Raw genomic sequence first — 18,780 nt, 5'->3', positions numbered from 1 at the left:
GCGGCTCGAGATCGTTGTGCTTGGAGGTCCATGCAAGAGGCCTATGTCCAGCAGTGGACGTCTATCGTCTGATAAGGTAAGGTAAGCTAAGGAGTACTAGTTCTCACTTCAATATTCCTTGAAAAAACTTACCCTCGGCTGATATGAGGCATATCAGGAGTAAAACGTTTAATTTCCACATGGTCGAAGCTATCAGGCCAATATGATTGGCGACCAACGTAATCCTCACATTTATAATGTTTTTGTCTCCTAAACTGCTATGGATTTATTATAGCCATAATCCAATCATTATGTATAAGATAAGCATTAATCTATTTTTTTATTTGAGGGTTTTAGAATTTCTGATCTTGTGTCGCGTGAGTTTCAGCTGTATTTTGTACTAGCTGACGCCACGCGGTTTCACACGCGTGCTTCCCGTTCCCGTAGGAATACGAAGATAATATATAGCTTATAGCCTTCCTCGATAAACGGGCTATCTAACACTGAAAGAATTTTTCAAATCGGACCAGTAGTTCCTGAGATTAGCGCGTTCAATCAAACAAACAAACAAACTCTTCAGCTTTATAATATTAGTATAGATATAAAGATTATTTAAATTTAATATTTATTTAAATTTAATTTTATTATTAGTTTTCTCTCATGTTTTCCTCGAAATACCAATTATAACTTTTCTAGAATTAAACCGCAAGCGAAGTCCAGCGATCGAAGTAACTTGCTTTTTATTCTTTACAAGTAAGCTCTTGACTATAATCTCACCTGATGGTAAGTGACGATGCAATCTAAGATGGAAGCGGGCTAACTTGTTAGGAGGAGCATGAAAATTCACACCCGTTTCGGTTTGTATACGACATCGTACCGGGACGCTAAATTGTTTGGCGGCTTTGCCGACTGTAACTCGCTACGGCTTAAGTCTTCCAGCCAGACCTACCAATTAAGAAAACCTCAATCTAATAACTGGTCCTAACTGGTCAAAATTGGTAGTATTATAGGTAAAAAACTCTTCCGGTGTCTACTGACATCCCTTACCATCCTTTGTGTATAATGGATATCATAGAGTATGTAGATAAAATTGTCCAGTTGACATTGTGATTTTTGTTGACAATGGAAATTACGGAATATGAAGAACGCGGTTGGTATTGATTTGATGTTAATTGTATTAGGTAGGTAACCTGCGTGCCCAGCGTGGTCAGTACTGGGCAAAACTTTGTGATGGACCTATTGTTCCGAGACTTGACCGGTTTATGGTCGCTAACTATGAGCCTCATGAAGGCTCAGATTCACACAGCGGGCGATGAAACGAGCTATGCTCAGAGTATCTCTGCGTGATCGAATCAGAAATGAGGAGATCCGCAGAAGAACCAAAGTCACCGACATAACTCAACGAGTCTCGAAGCTGAAGTGGCAAATGGGCGGGGCACATACTACAAAGAGCCGATGGACGTTAGGGGTCCTAATATCTCTAGAAAGCGCAGTGTTGGTCGACCCCCTTACCAAGTGGACTGACGACATCAAGCAAATCACAGAGATTCGATGGATGCAGGCGGCTCAAGATCGTGATGTTCGGAAGTCCTTACAAAAGGCCTATGTCCAGCAGTGGACGTCCATCGGCTGATATGATAATGATGATGATTACTTAGCATACTCGTACGTCACAATGAAGGACGGTTGGTCGTTGTCGTGACCACTGGTCATGGTCGCGGCTGCCTAGTGACCACTTCAAAATTTCAACCATACAACCAGTCTTTCAATGAAATTCTCAACATAGTTTTGTCTACGTCTTCCAGTAAATCCTATCTTAAAACTTTCCCGGTCCTAGCTCAAACCGAGCATTGTGTAAAATGCTAATGAGTGGTTTTGGTTGAAAATGCAAATTGTTTCGTTCTACGTAACTTTGGGATCAAACGTACAATTACAGTGGCGTGCACTTCATACATGCATTAAAGTACTGCATACCCTAAGTTGTCTTCTTAGTACTTATTACATACAGATTTTTCCAGTTTGCTTCATTTTATTACTAGTGCATACCATGATCGACAACTTTACGCACGCCACTAACTGTGAGCCAGTGACGTAGCGTGCCTTGGATCACAGTGTCCAAATTAGGGGCCCAAATGGGAATTTTGGGATTTCTCACAAAAGGAACAAAAATTTTTGCTCAAGTAAATATGACAGTGACTTAACCTATGTTTTTTAAATTTTGGGCGCACGCTTTATCCGGAAAAAAAAACAGATTGATTTTTTTCCGGATAAAGAAAAAAAATTTTTTTAAGTTTGTTTTATATTTTTCAAGTAAAAAGCCACGCAGTTTTTTATGTTATTTTCGGAAGGACCAGATTAAGTGAGATTGTGGATCACTTTTTACTAATTTTTGCTTCTTAACATAATAACCTAGAATACAGGGGGGGCCCCTAGAATACAGGGGCCCCCCCTGTATTCTAGGGGCCCTGTGGCCCCCTGATGTGAAAACATGAAGCTTTCTTGAAAGAAAAATCCCAATAACGTATTTCTTTCTTGTTGGCCACAATTCAAACGCAGTTTCGCTATATAATATTACGTACGAGTCATCATTATTAACCCATATTCAGCTCACTGCTGAGCTCGAGTCGAGAATTGGCAGACTTCACACACGCAGAGAATGAATAAGAAAATTATCTGGTATGCAGGTTTACTCACGATGTTTTTCCTTCACCGTTTGAGACACGTGATATTTAATTTCTTAAAATGCACACAACTGAAAAGTGCATGCTCTGGACAGGATTCGAACCCACAACCTCGGGAATCGGAGGCAGACGTCACATCCACTGGGCTACAACCACTGGTGTACTGATGACGTACTAGTCGTATTTAAATGGTATTGAAATAATTAAATTTGATAAAAAAAACTGGCTCAGCATAGCTTAAAACCATAATGATATTGTTATTAGTTTCTTAATAACTTTTTAATTGGAGCGCCGCCGTCCGGAAAATGGTTTTTCGTACTGAAAATGTAATGAAAATTTAGCCATAATCACTGCTGAAACTCAGGTATGATAGGATTATGAGGAATTTAAAAATTTTCAATTTAAATACCATTTATTTTTCAAGATTAATTTGTGAGAACTGCCTCGTTTTTTGCCCAATGGTTAACTTTGGATCATGAGATCATGGGTTCGAGTCCTAGGCTGGGTTATGAAATACAAAGACTTCTTGCTTCCAAAAAACGTTCAGTATAAAATCTCAGTCCTAGAGGTACAGGATATAGTATATTATATTATGATCTCGTGATAGCCCAGTGGATATGACCTCGGCCTCCGATTCGGAGGGCGTAGGTTCTAATCCAGTCCGGGGCATGCACCTCAGTTATGTACATTTTAAGAAATTAAATATCACTTATCTCAAACGGTGAAGGGAAAACATCGTGAGAAAACCTTGAAAATTTTCTCAATTCTCTACGTGTGTGAAGTCTGCCAATCCGCATTGAGCCAGCCTTCTCATTCTGAGAGGAGACTCGTGCTCATCAGTGAGCCGAATATGGGTTGACAATGATGATGATGATATTATGACCAAAATATAATATAAGTAATTTTGACAGCCTCCGTAGCACAGTGGTGTGTGCGGTGGATTTACTAGAAGGAGTTCCTGGGTCAATCCCCGGCTGGGCCGATTGAGGTTTCTTAATTAGTCCAGGTCTGGCTGGTGGGTGGCTTCGGCCGTGGCTACCACCCTACCGGCAAAGCAATTTAGAGTCCCGGTACAATGTCGTGTAGAAACCGAAAAGGGGTGTGGATTTTCATCCTCCTTCTAACAAGTTAACTCGCTTCCATCTTAGATTGCATCATCATTAATCATCAGGTGAGATTGTAGTCAAGGGCTAACTTGTAAAGAATAAAACTAGTTTATGACTATTCGATGTTTGAGTCATAACTTTATTATAGTATTAGACATGGATTATTTTTTTTTATCTTTATTGAGAAGCTTTATCACAGAGTGATAATGTCGCTCCGTAATACTATTACCAATTATAGGCTAGCAGCTGACGCCGCGCGGTATTACCCGCTTGGTTCCCGCTCCCGTGGGAATACGGGGATAAAATATAGCCTATAGCCTTCCTCGATAAATGGGCTACAAATTCTTTCTGTGTTATAAATGGATAACACAGAAAGAATTTTTCAAATCGGACCAGTAGTTTCTGACCAGTAGTTTCGGAGACAAACAAACAAACTCTTCAGCTTTATAATATTAGTATAGATAACAAGTCAATTATTCAAAAAATAAAAAAAACCCGTCTGCCTAACCTGCTCGCACCTAACAATCCGCCTCGCGTACTATTTTGTATAACGCTAATTAATAAATAACGTTTTTTCTGATTGTAGGGGTTTTTAATATGGCCATGAAAATATACCGTTTCGAAATCCTCTTGATTAGGCCCTTGATTTTGATACTCATTTCGCAATATTCGAAAAAAGAGAACATTTTTCACCTCGAGCTTATAGCGTCTCAAAGTCATCGTGTTGGTTTTTTTTTAACTTCACCTATCTAAGAACACTTGGGTTATTAAGACGAATCTTACGATATCTTAAATACGTAAATCCGTTTAGCGGTTTGGAAGATATGAGCTAATAAAGAATATTACATACATACTACTCATCATTATCAACCCATATTCGGCTCACTGCTGAGCTCTAGTCATCTCTTAGAATGAGAGGGATTAGGCCATTAGTCCACCACGCTGGCCCAATGCGGATTGGCAGACTTCACACACGCAGAGAATTAAGAAAATTCTCTGGTATGCAGGTTTCCTCACGATGTTTTTCTTCACCGTTTGAAACACGTGATATTTAATTTCTTAAAATGCACACAACTGAAAAATTGGAGGTGCATGCTCCGGACTGGATTCGAACCTACGTCCTCCGGAATCGAAGGCAGAGGTCATATCCACTGGGGAGCTGACTCCCCAGTGGATATGACCTCTGCCTCCGATTCCCGATTCGATGTATGTATGGCCCTGAGGCCATACATACATACATACCAGATATGCGTGAAAAACATAACCCGGGGAATAAATAACTAAATACACTATTTTTACAATATACATAAAGCCAAAATTAATCTAGTTAGGATTGTTGTTGGAGTTACGAACTGATAAGATTCATAACACCTCTTTTTAGGATTAACTAAGTAGATACATTAATAAACCTAATATTTACGATACGGATTTTATTGTAACTTGATAACAGAAATTCAATTAACACTTCAACATAAAGTCTGGTCGAGAACACCGACATTTCTGTAGTAAAAAAAAATTCAAAGAAAAAAAAAATTACTAATTCATTTAAATTTCTGTAGTAGCTAATTTATGCTTTTAATAAAGATAAAACAAGTAATATCAATAAACATACAAAAAAGTAATGTAAGGTTTTCAATATATTTTTGGTAAACAAATACTAATTTAAAGAGTATAGGTATGTTTTTAATATAGACAAACCCAACGATATTAATAATAAATAAAAAAGCCTTAGTTCCGTGGATTAGGTTAGTACTTTAATCACTTATATAATGCACAAAAATACTGATAACGATACGGGATGATAGGGAAATATATAAATTATCCCAAAATTTGTATTTTTCAAATTCTCTTTTAACCACTTTATAGACGTAATGAATATACATGCACAATATATACATACCTAATTTGTATATTGTTTATTTCATCTAGTTGTCAGTAAGATAACTCAGAGTTATCTTGCTGACAACTAGATGAAATTAATATATTAACAACGGAATTAGTATGCAATTTACGATTTCCAATTACGGTTTTTTTCTTTTCTCAGCTGATTTGATGTTTATTTTAATATGTTGAAATATCTACTAAATAAAATAGTTATAAGAAATACATACTATCTATTTTTTTTAGGTTGTTCGACTATTACTCTTGAAATAGCAATTGTTACATAATTGTTATAGTTTTTCATGTAATTTTATTAAATATCCTCTCTCTCTCCTAATGTTTACATATCCTTATACAACCGTTTAAACCACAGAAGAGATAACTAGATTTATAAAGTGCCAATTCTTTGTATTGCAACCAGCGTACCCGGGGGCGTGGCCTAAACAAACACATATATAGTGTAATAATACTTATCACACTGATAAACTCTTCACGTAATTGGTTGTTTTAGAAAAGAAATAATAAATTTTTAAAATATAAATAAATTACCCTTACTTTAGAGTTGAATATTATTTATTCCTTTTGTCACAGAACATAACACAATAACATTAAACAAAACAAGACTGCTAGTACATGCCTGGAAACGCTTGCGTAGCTCCGCACACCCGGGTATATTGACAATATAAACAATACATACAAAAAATATTTAAATCGATCCAGCCGTTCACGCATGATGGCGTGACCAAGGGAAATATTGATGAATTTTGGATTATTAAATTATTATATTTTTTATTTAAAATTATTAAGTATTATATTTAAATTTGAGCCGTGATAGCCCAGTGGATATGACCTCTGCTTCCGATTCCGGAGGGTGTGAGTTCGAATCCGGTCCTGGGCATGCACCTCCAAATTTTCAATATTGGATAGAAGCAGGCGTTACTTTGCGGAAGTTCATCATGATTATATAATGATTTATTTATTTTGCTAACGTACGTAGAGAGTAATTTGTCGGACCTGGGTGACGTTGTCGCATGGGTTTGTCGACTTTTCGCGGATGATAGCAAAATAAATAAATCATTATATAATCCAAATTTTCAGTTATGTGCATTTTAAGAAATTAAATATCACGTGTCTCTAAACGGTGAAGTAAAACATCGTGAAGAAATCGAGAATTTTCTTAATTCTCTGCGTGTGTGAAGTCTACCAATCCACATTGGGCCAGCGTGGTGGACTATTGGCCTCCCCCTCTCATTATGAGAGGAGACTCAAGCTCACTACTGAGCCATGATAATGATGAGTTTTAGATAAAAACATTAAAGAGATCAACAACAGTAAATCATTCACGCCTATAGCCAGGTTTAAAGTTATCTTTTCGCTGGTATTTATGATAAAATTAATATAAAAAGCAATGCAGGTGCATTGTGCATTGTATCGTCTTCAAACATAGTACAATGAAGACCACCGCATTATTGTTATTGGCTGTATGCCTGACTTCTGTTGCGGGTAAGTTTTACATTTTTATATAATTTTTAACAAGTTTTCAATAAAGGAAAAGGTCCATTTCAGCTCCACTCTTGTACCCCGTATCATTAAAATTTAAAAAATACAGTGTATTTGTTTAAATCTTAATAAGTGAATAAATCTAACTAAATCAAAAGACATAAAATGAAAACCCAAGTTTTTGAGATCAAGATGGCGCCCATAAAGCAACTATGACATGACAATTGACAGCGAACGTTAAAACGACTACTGCATTGAAAACGTCATTAATCCGCCATTGTTACCCATATTGGTGTTGCATTTCTTGGGAGAGAATAAATATTATTTCGAAATAATTAGTAAATTCGTAGATTTGTATAATCAAAAATCGATCCCAGGATCGAACCCAGGACCTCCGTCCTCCAGGATATCCAAGGAGCTAAGGAAATATGATTTCCTTTCAAAGTCAACTCAAGACAACTATGAATGATGCTATGAACTACTTTTGGTTCGCTAAATTTTTGCTATATATTTATACATTTTCGGAGTGGGGAAAGACCAGTGTGGCAAACCCGTGGATCAAACCACCACCCCTTAGTAAATATAATATAACTCAGAGTTATCTTGCTGACAACTAGATGAAATTAATATATTAACAACGGAATTAGTATGCAATTTACGATTTCCAATTACGGTTTTTTTCTTTTCTCAGCTGATTTGATGTTTATTTTAATATGTTGAAATATCTACTAAATAAAATAGTTATAAGAAATACATACTATCTATTTTTTTTAGGTTGTTCGACTATTACTCTTGAAATAGCAATTGTTACATAATTGTTATAGTTTTTCATGTAATTTTATTAAATATCCTCTCTCTCTCCTAATTTTTACATATCCTTATACAACCGTTTAAACCACAGAAGAGATAACTAGATTTATAAAGTGCCAATTCTTTGTATTGCAACCAGCGTACCCGGGGGCGTGGCCTAAACAAACACATATATAGTGTAATAATACTTATCACACTGATAAACTCTTCACGTAATTGGTTGTTTTAGAAAAGAAATAATAAATTTTTAAAATATAAATAAATTACCCTTACTTTAGAGTTGAATATTATTTATTCCTTTTGTCACAGAACATAACACAATAACATTAAACAAAACAAGACTGCTAGTACATGCCTGGAAACGCTTGCGTAGCTCCGCACACCCGGGTATATTGACAATATAAACAATACATACAAAAAATATTTAAATCGATCCAGCCGTTCACGCATGATGGCGTGACCAAGGGAAATATTGATGAATTTTGGATTATTAAATTATTATATTTTTTATTTAAAATTATTAAGTATTATATTTAAATTTGAGCCGTGATAGCCCAGTGGATATGACCTCTGCTTCCGATTCCGGAGGGTGTGAGTTCGAATCCGGTCCTGGGCATGCACCTCCAAATTTTCAATATTGGATAGAAGCAGGCGTTACTTTGCGGAAGTTCATCATGATTATATAATGATTTATTTATTTTGCTAACGTACGTAGAGAGTAATTTGTCGGACCTGGGTGACGTTGTCGCATGGGTTTGTCGACTTTTCGCGGATGATAGCAAAATAAATAAATCATTATATAATCCAAATTTTCAGTTATGTGCATTTTAAGAAATTAAATATCACGTGTCTCTAAACGGTGAAGTAAAACATCGTGAAGAAATCGAGAATTTTCTTAATTCTCTGCGTGTGTGAAGTCTACCAATCCACATTGGGCCAGCGTGGTGGACTATTGGCCTCCCCCTCTCATTATGAGAGGAGACTCAAGCTCACTACTGAGCCATGATAATGATGAGTTTTAGATAAAAACATTAAAGAGATCAACAACAGTAAATCATTCACGCCTATAGCCAGGTTTAAAGTTATCTTTTCGCTGGTATTTATGATAAAATTAATATAAAAAGCAATGCAGGTGCATTGTGCATTGTATCGTCTTCAAACATAGTACAATGAAGACCACCGCATTATTGTTATTGGCTGTATGCCTGACTTCTGTTGCGGGTAAGTTTTACATTTTTATATAATTTTTAACAAGTTTTCAATAAAGGAAAAGGTCCATTTCAGCTCCACTCTTGTACCCCGTATCATTAAAATTTAAAAAATACAGTGTATTTGTTTAAATCTTAATAAGTGAATAAATCTAACTAAATCAAAAGACATAAAATGAAAACCCAAGTTTTTGAGATCAAGATGGCGCCCATAAAGCAACTATGACATGACAATTGACAGCGAACGTTAAAACGACTACTGCATTGAAAACGTCATTAATCCGCCATTGTTACCCATATTGGTGTTGCATTTCTTGGGAGAGAATAAATATTATTTCGAAATAATTAGTAAATTCGTAGATTTGTATAATCAAAAATCGATCCCAGGATCGAACCCAGGACCTCCGTCCTCCAGGATATCCAAGGAGCTAAGGAAATATGATTTCCTTTCAAAGTCAACTCAAGACAACTATGAATGATGCTATGAACTACTTTTGGTTCGCTAAATTTTTGCTATATATTTATACATTTTCGGAGTGGGGAAAGACCAGTGTGGCAAACCCGTGGATCAAACCACCACCCCTTAGTAAATAGTCCAACCACTTTAGCGTTGAGCTATTGTGGCTTCTTCTGGCTACAGCTGAAAATCAGCGCTACGTGTCCTAATTCAAATGGCCACGTAGCATTGTGCTGAGCTGGGGCCAATTTTTGGGTTATGCCACACATCGCAGGGTATTGTCCTGGCTGACCTGGTGTACTGGAGATATTGTGATGTGTGGCATAATTTCGAAATACACGCATTTTTCTTTCTTTTTCTTTATATATAAAAGTGGGGAAGGTGGTAAAAGTAGTTTTTGGATCGCGAGGTCTTAAAAATGACGTATCTCATCTATCTTAGAATGCCTCTCCATTACTGAAGGTCGGCGGTCAGCTTTCTAAACTTTTTCTTGTCCATGGCTAGGCGGAAAAGTTCTTCGACGGTCTTTATGCCAGTCCACTCCCTTATATTTCGTAGCCAGGATTTCTTTCTTCTTCCTACACCTCTTTTGCCTGCAATCTTGCCCATCATGATGGTTTGAAGCAAACGGTATCTTTCGTGTCGCAAAATATGCCCTAGATACGATATCTTCCGCTGCTTAAGCAGCAACACGTATCTCATAGGCTTTTATTATTATTTAAGCTATGCCGCAGCAGGAGCGAATAATCGGTGGGTCCACTACCACCATTCAGACGTACCCCTTCGCTTGCTCGCTGCAAGTAGCTCATGGTGCAGGCTGGCGCCATAACTGTGGCTGCACCATCATGAACAACAGAGCTGTTATGTCTGCGGCACATTGCTGGCCGTAAGTGTTTTTAATTCGAGCTAGTTACTTAGTAGGTATGTACTTGTATTGTATGTAGCCAGAGAGCCGTGATAGCGCAGTGGATATGATCTCTGCTTGCGAATCGGAGGGTGGGTAGGAGGGTAATTCCGATCCGGGGCATGCACCTCCAACTTTTCAGTTATGTGTATTTTAGGATACATGTCTCACACGACGAAGGAAAAACATTATAAGGAAATCTGCATACCTGACAATTACGGTCAAAAATGAGGTCATATCCGCTGGACTATCACGTTCATCATATTATATTACTTATCACTCGGGAATGTATTCGTTTTTTAATTTGTATTTGGAATGGCTGCATCACTGCCGTGTTCCGTACGCTATATATCTATTATTCTTTAATCTGTGTGTTACGGTTTATTTTAGAAAATGTTCCTAAAAATTTTTTTGAGTATCTACTGACCACTTGAACGCCCATGATATCAACCAGATAAATAAACAAACGCCCCAATAAGCCCCGCCCCCCAAAAATCGCCAAAAATTACCAAAAATCGACAGATTATTATTGAAAATAAAAATCCACGTCGTGCAGGGCAGAATATAGAGAATAACTTAACCGTTGTATTTAAACAACCAACAAATATCTACTTTTAATACAAAATGTTTAAATTTTGAAATAGAAATGGTAACTAAAGAAACAAATGTATATTGTTTAATAAATAAATATAATTTTTGTTTTTAGTCGCACAGCCGCCGCAAGAAATTACCTCATCCGTGTTGGTTCGACCACTAAGAGCAGCGGTGGTTCCCATATAATCGTCCAACAGATGATTGGTCACGCACACTACAATACAAGGAACCACGACAACGACATTGGTGTCATCAGGACCAACGCCATCCCCATAGGCTCTGCATCGGTCCGCGCGGGGAACATCGCTGGAGCAAACCACAACCCCCCTGACAACGCCAACGTCATTGCTATCGGATGGGGCTTCACTACCGTAAGTCTTCCATATAACGTTACATACAAAAAATTAAGTGTCTGCCTGAAATTCCCAGATAACTGTGTTTTTTGAGTTGTTGTTTACACGATAAAAAAACACAAACAAACTTTCTTAAAGAGGAGACGGAAGTTCTTAAGTCACCGCTAAAAAGCGTCAAAATTAAACAAAAAATATTGATGTCATTGTAAATATGTACTGGAACACCAAATCGTGTCATGATACATATTTGCCGATAGGGTGGTAACCAGCCACGGCCGAAGTCAGATCAAGACTATTCTAGACCGAGAGTTCTAGACAGTTTCTCTGTTCAGATTTTCTCCAGAAGATAGAGCAGATTATTTTATCAACGTTAAGTACCTAGTTTATTTTTTTTTGTTGTATATAATATGCAGATATCTGTCAACTAATCATTATGATTATTTTATGCATAGAATTATTCATTTAAATTGTGTATTAAATTCAAACTTCACTAAAGGCTACTCATCTTAAAAAAACACATGGTCCCAGCGGGATTTTGCAATCACTTCATGGAATTAAGTGTTTTTAGAAAACTTATTGAATATCCATTCTAAACGGAAAGCCCATTTGTTGCTCCCGACTAAGCTTAACCTACTGAAGACCGCATGTAAAAACCTTTGGCAAAACCAGAATAGCGAGCATACAGACATACATGGCAACGATTTGACAATCCTCCCTTGTTACAGCCAACTGGATCTCCGTCAGAACACCTCCGTCACGTTCAACTCAGGGTTGTCAACCATAACCAATGCAGGAATATCTACGGTGGTAGCACCATCACCGCCAACATGCTGTGCGCGATGTGGCCAGGTGGTGGCAGAGGATCTTGCTTCGGAGACTCTGGAACTGGTCTCATGCACAACAACGTGGTGACCGGTGTCACCAGCTTCGGAGCTGAATGTGCATCAGCTCGCTGGCCAGGAGTATACGCCAGGGTATCTAGATACACCGCCTGGCTCCGCCAACATGCTTAAACACGATGAATTTGCTACATTTCCTGACTTTATTTTGATAGTTATCGTACTTTGTTACCGAAAATAAAGATATTTGAAAAGAAATATAGTTTATTTTTCTAACTGATAACAATTGTAGGTTATATGTTTCGATAAGTCGTGACCTCTGCCTACGAACTTTTCGGAGGGTGTTGGTTCGAATCAGGTCCGGGGCATGCACCTCCAAATTTTCAGTTATGTGCATTTTGAGGAATTCAATCACGTCCCAAATCGTGATGGAAAGTTATCGTGGGGAAACCTGCATACCTGAGAATTTTCTTAATTTTGTAATAGAGTAAAAATTCGGCTGTGTCATGGACACGGCCGAATTGTTGTACCTGAATACGTAGTTGGTACAATACTTTGTACCTATACATGATTGAAATTCCCAGTCAAAGCTCGGGTAGGTGAAGCACTGCGGCCATGCGCGTTACAGTACCCTGGCCATGACTTCACCTGCCCGGTCTTCGGCAGGGATTTTTACTTAAGTAAATATGTGCGGCCTCCAGCCGCACGCGTTACTTCTCTCCGGCCGTGGCTTTGACCACGACTGTATGATCTGACCTCTAGCCATGGCTTCGATAGTTCTATACTTTACAAAGTGATAGCTGACATCAAGGCCTACTAAAATAATGCGATATTTGGTGGGCAAAATTTTACGGTGTTTAAGTTATATTGTTTTTAGTACAAAATACAAAATACAAAACCTTCAATGCAGTTTAGTCGTACCATGTGCTGAATTACTTTAGTGTTGTTTTTATGCTTGGTAATTATTTTTAAATAGTTATTTCAGCTAATGAAATTTTGGTTTTTTCGTCTACAAAGTGAGTTTTTTCCAAAAAACGGGCCTAATTTTTTTTATGTTTAAAGATTTTTAATATATGTACTTTTAATGGTCACGTTGAAAAAAAATGTACGTAGCAAAGTTGTACACCAAATTTAAAAACATGCTCATTTAATAAGGATTCTAAAAATGTAAGACATTATTTACATTATATATGCCATCAAAAACAATACTTGTAAAATCCCAAGTCTCCCAATTCAGTTCTTCTACCGTAAAAAGTTGTGAGATCTATGTAATACCAAGTCGGTTATTTATTCGGTCCCTACATAAATAATCTTCTGTCGTAAGATATTACGTAATTTGCTAACCTACGAGTAACAACATCTTATAGAGACCATATCAATGTTAAGGATCTTTATTTTTTTTATAAAATAGATTAACTTAGCCATCGCATCAAAACACAATATATCTCGCAAGTAATACATAATATTATATTCAATAGATATAATTGCTTAGAGCGATTGCCAAGTCAATCTATTTTATAAAAAAAAATAAAGATTCTTTCAAAAATTAGGAAACTTTGACGAGCTATAATTCTTAAACTACTTGATCAAATTCAATGAAATTTGAAATACATCGTATCTATGCAATGCCTGTTTGGGTGCTAAAAATTCAGGCTTCTGGTTTCAGCCACAAGGAAGATATAGGGGGTTGAAAATGGCTTGAATTGCTTCGAGAAAAGTATAGTACGGCCGTGCCGCTTTTTTTTTTGCTCGACTTGGCGAGGGATAAACACTTTGTCACAATTGCTATTTTAATTCCGAAAGGGGTTGAATAAGTGAAAATCGTTACTTATTAAAATTTGTTAGTGTCACTTGAATAACAACAGAACAACAAATTATCTACCATTTAAGAGTATTATTTTGGTTGCAGTTTGATTTGTTTATTAAGTTGTCCTGACAAATATTGTGAATCAACATTTGTTCGACATTGGATTTCATTGTTTAATTCCACTTTTGAAAGTACTAATCTATGTTCCTTACATCTTTGAAATCCCTTATTAAATGAGCATGTTTTCAAGTAAAAATTTGTCTAGTACATTTTTTAATGCGACCTTTAAAAGTACATGCAATAAATATCGTTACACATAAAAAGTAATTCGGCCCGTTTTTTGAAAAATGCTCACTTTGTAGAAGAAAAAAACCAAAGATTCACTGGCTTTTCAGCATATGGTACGAGTAAGCTGCACTGAAGGTAGGGATTTTTGTATTTTGTACAAAAATAAATATAACTTAAAAACCGTAATTTTTTTGCCAACATTAACTATTGCGTTATTACCCTATAACCATGTAGAGTACGTCGTATTATTTACAGGAAACCCTGTATATGTATCTGTATAATGCCCTAAAATTGAAATTATCAAAATATCTCCAATGTATAGAATTCGGCTTGTTACAGTTTTATTATAAGTAGGTATAGATATGAATGTCTTCATACTATTTTACAGATAATACTATTAAGTTTAGTAAAATTTACGATACGGGTTTTACCTGTTTCGATAATATTGGACTTAATAAATAAGTATTGAAATAGCAATGCAACGAATAGTCGTGTCATTAAACATCGATTGCCCCCTCCTAAGATTCCATTTCACGCTACATCTCTGCGTCTTGGGCTACCAGTTCACTGAAGCGGAGCGAGGCAGCGGAGCCGAGAAACGGAGAAATAACCAAAAGGATTACACAAAATCTCCGCTTCTCTTAAGTGGACTGGGTTAAATAAATTAAATTAAACATTTATTTATTTAACATATAGTCTGCAACTCCGCTCCGCACCTTCGGTCCGCTCTGGTGGACGTACACAGTACTCATCCCTGCTCCGCATTAGTAAGTTTCTCCGCTACGCTCCCTCGCTTCGCTCTAGTGGACAGGCAGCCTTAGTCACGGGAATCAATATGTGTATCCAATTATCCAGTATATTCGAAAAAATCAACCAGACGGACACACACGGTTTTTATACACACGTTCGGAACCCTAATAATAAATTAAAAGGATCTACAACAATAAATCATTCACAGTTACAGCTAGATTTAAACTTATCTATACGCTGTGTCTCGAGATATAGATGAATATAAAAAGCAATGCGTGTGCTTCATCATCTTCAAACATAGTACAATGAAGACCATCGCATTATTGATATTGGCAGTATGCCTGACTTCTGTTGCGGGTAAGTTTAACATTTTTATTATATATTTACAGCTTATTTTACAGTTAAATAAGCAACATAATTAAATTCAATTAAATGGACAGACTAATAGTTAATTGAACTAGAACTAGTCACGTGGCGTATTGAATGTTAGCTCACTGAAAATGACTATGAGAACAATGTGGGAGTAAAAGCAGCCGAAGTCTTTGCTAAATATATTTGTAGCATCTTTCTTAATGATATTCCTGAACTGAATAGCGTGACTGCGAGTAGTTTGATGATTTCAATAGTAATTTTACAAGCATACCGTATTTCGCATATTAAACAATTAAACTATTGTAAGAAATAGTAGTCTGAGACAGTTATGACGTCTGGTGGTGCGACTTGTTTCCGCAAAAAGTGGGGAGTTGGAGAGGAGTACCGATCGGTTGGCGGGAACAACTTAACAGTGTAACCGTAAGGAGCTCGTCATGCGGTCGTCTTTAGTATGCTCGTGGCGTTCAAGCCGTTCAAATTTTTTGTTGTGAATTTTTTTATTAGTTACTTGGAATAGATGGGAGAGTGACTTAAGTGGAAAAGGGGGGAATGATCCTGATAGAGAGATAGGTGCGGGGTTAGATAGGTGATGACTGTTTCGTGTGGAGTATGACTTTTCGGATCGCGAGGTCATAAAATGAGGTGTCTCATAGGCAATTATTTATGTTTCAGCTATGCCGCAGCAGGAGCGAATAATCGGTGGGTCCACTACCACCATTCAGACGTACCCCTTCGCTTGCTCGCTGCAAGTAGCCCATGGTGCAGGCTGGCGCCATAACTGCGGCTGCACCATCATGAACAACAGAGCTGTTATGTCTGCTGCACATTGCTGGCCGTAAGTATTTAATTAGCGCTAGTTAAAGTCCTTTTCATGAAAGAAGTCCCCCAGACGCGGCGCTTATGTCCTAATGGAGCTTCATTGTCATTTGGTACAGGCGGACTTATTGTAATTTGTGTAAGGAATTCGATAAAAATACGCATCGCATCCAAATTCACCAACAAAATCGAAACAAACTTTTTAAAAGGGAGGAAGTTCTTAAGTCAACGCTAAGAAGCGCAAAATTTAATTTTTTTATTATTCTACAATGCCGGAAATGCGATCTCACTTGATGTTTAGTGAAGATGCAGTCAGACCTCTGACTGTCTACGCGACATCGTACCGGAACGCTAAATCGGTTACCACCAGACCAGGAAATACATATTACGTGTCTTATACATAGAGGAATTAGATAAAGAGATGCATCGCATCCAAATTCACTAACGAAATTGTCATTTGATGGGGACGAGGTAAACTCGCACATCGAATAGTATGTTTTTGAGTGAGTGAGTTTACCTCGTATAGATTAACTGAAAGACAGATAAATATATTTATATTTTCAGTCGCACAGCTGCCGCGAGAAATTACCGCATCCGTGTTGGTTCGACTACTAACAGCCGCGGCGGTTCCCATATAATCGTCCAACAACTGTTTGGCCACGCACAGTACAATACAAGGACCCACGACAACGACATTGGCGTCATCAGGACCAACGCCATCCCCATAGGATCCGCTACTGTTCGCGCGGGTAACATCGCTGGAGCGAACCACAACCCCCCTGACAACGCCAACGTCATTGCTATCGGATGGGGCTTCACTACCGTAAGTTTTTCATATGATGTTACATATAAAATAAGAAGTCTCTGTTTGAGATTCCAAGATAACAAGATAGTTGTTTACACGACACTAAAAGAGAGACAAACTTGTTTATGAATACGTGAAAAAAATCACGAAAGTAGGATATATAATGAAATTACAAGGAAAACTATAACAGCTAAGTAACAATTGCTATTTAAGGATTAATACTCGAGTCCACCAACTTAAAAAAACGTAATTGGAAATCGAAAATTGCATACTAATTCCATTGTTAATTAAAACGATAATGTTGTCAGTAAGATAACTAACTCAGAGTCTGTTAAAACTATAAAGATTAAATTTGGTATAGGTATGTATATTGATTACGTCTTATTTTCCTTTCGTGCATTCAATATGAGGATGGTTTTTTCATTGTCTATTCCATGGTGTGGGGTATCTTTATCGGTATTTTTGTGCATTAAAAAACGGTTTAAAGTGCTAATTTAATATACTGAACACTACACCGCGGTGGCCCGACACGCACTTGGCCAGTTTTTAAGTTTACTTTGAAAAAGAAGGAGGTTCTCAATTCGAGTCTGTTTTTTTATTGTCTGTAATTTGTTTTTTTTTTAGTGATCGAATAAAATATCTTTCTTTCTTGACGATCCTCTCTTGTTACAGCCAACTGGATCTCCATCAGAAACCCTCCGTCACGTTCAAATCAGGGTTGTCAACCTAACCCAATGCAGGAACGCCTACGGCGGCAACATCACCGCCAACATGCTCTGCGCGATGTGGCCAGGTGGTGGCAGAGGATCTTGCTTCGGAGACTCTGGAACTGGTCTCATCCACAACAACGTGGTGGTCGGTGTCACCAGCTTCGGCGCTGAATGTGCATCAGCTCGCTGGCCAGGAGTATACGCCAGGGTATCTAGATACACCGCCTGGCTCCGTCAACATGCTTAAACACGACGAATTTGCTAGATTCTCTCACTTTATTTTGATTGTTATTGTACTAGGTATGTTACGGAAAATAAAAATATTGAAAAATTTAATGTTTTATTTTTTACCCGATTGACTATAGAAGGACTTTATGGCGACCCCAAACCAAGCGCAGTGTTGGTCGATCCAAAATTCCTCAGTACCTGAAGACAAAAGTCTTCGAACAGTGCGTGTTGCTAGTGATGACCTATGGGCGATGGAACGAGCTATGTTAGGAGTATCTTTGCGTGATCGAATCAGAAATGAGGAGATCCGCAGAAGAACTAAAGTCACTGGCATAGCTCACCGTGTCGCGAAACTGAACTGGCAATGGGCGGGGCATATTTCTGAGCGGTACAGTGGTAAGTACGCGAGTGAATAGAATTTCTCAGGTACAAATGATCAATTACGACTAATTATAATTGTACGGCTTTGTTATAGTGTTAAAGATGACTAAACATAAATGTCGAAAATCCTAGTGCTGTACTAAAATGCCGGTGGTGTCGGAAGTCAGAACATACTTTTAATTGTCGACAATTGCAGAAGCAAAATAGGTCATTTATTACTGTACGACATTTGTGCAATTCGTTTTGTACACATATACAGATATACTTTACCCGAAAACGCCGTATATTTTTCCAGCGCAGGAGTCGAAAGG

At 37.5% G+C, this 18,780-nt stretch overlaps 2 protein-coding genes across 3 annotated transcripts in view; one reads left to right on the top strand and one right to left on the bottom strand.

Moving 5' to 3' along the window:
• LOC112056564 (dopamine receptor 1) overlaps window positions 1–18,780 on the bottom strand; it is a 154,066-nt gene that overhangs the window by 70,543 nt on the left and 64,743 nt on the right. The window lies entirely within an intron of this gene.
• LOC112049879 (trypsin CFT-1-like) lies at window positions 9,984–18,165 on the top strand. 2 transcript variants are annotated; one of them, XM_052889063.1, is made up of 4 exons: window positions 11,324–11,491; window positions 16,202–16,364; window positions 16,910–17,168; window positions 17,823–18,165. In XM_052889063.1, exons 1-4 carry the CDS (start codon window positions 11,476–11,478, stop codon window positions 18,105–18,107), a joined length of 723 nt encoding a protein of 240 aa, XP_052745023.1. In that variant the 5' UTR covers window positions 11,324–11,475; the 3' UTR covers window positions 18,108–18,165. The 2 variants fall into 2 exon arrangements, with proteins under 2 accessions (XP_052745024.1, XP_052745023.1); XM_052889064.1 differs by lacking the exons at window positions 16,202–16,364; window positions 16,910–17,168; window positions 17,823–18,165 and adding exons at window positions 9,984–10,508; window positions 12,199–12,564 and having other exon boundaries at window positions 11,233–11,491.

The sequence above is a fragment of the Bicyclus anynana genome, chromosome 24, assembly GCF_947172395.1.
Source record: "Bicyclus anynana chromosome 24, ilBicAnyn1.1, whole genome shotgun sequence".
In the NCBI taxonomy this organism is placed as follows: Eukaryota; Metazoa; Arthropoda; class Insecta; order Lepidoptera; family Nymphalidae; genus Bicyclus; species Bicyclus anynana.
This window is presented reverse-complemented; position numbering and strand designations above follow the sequence as displayed.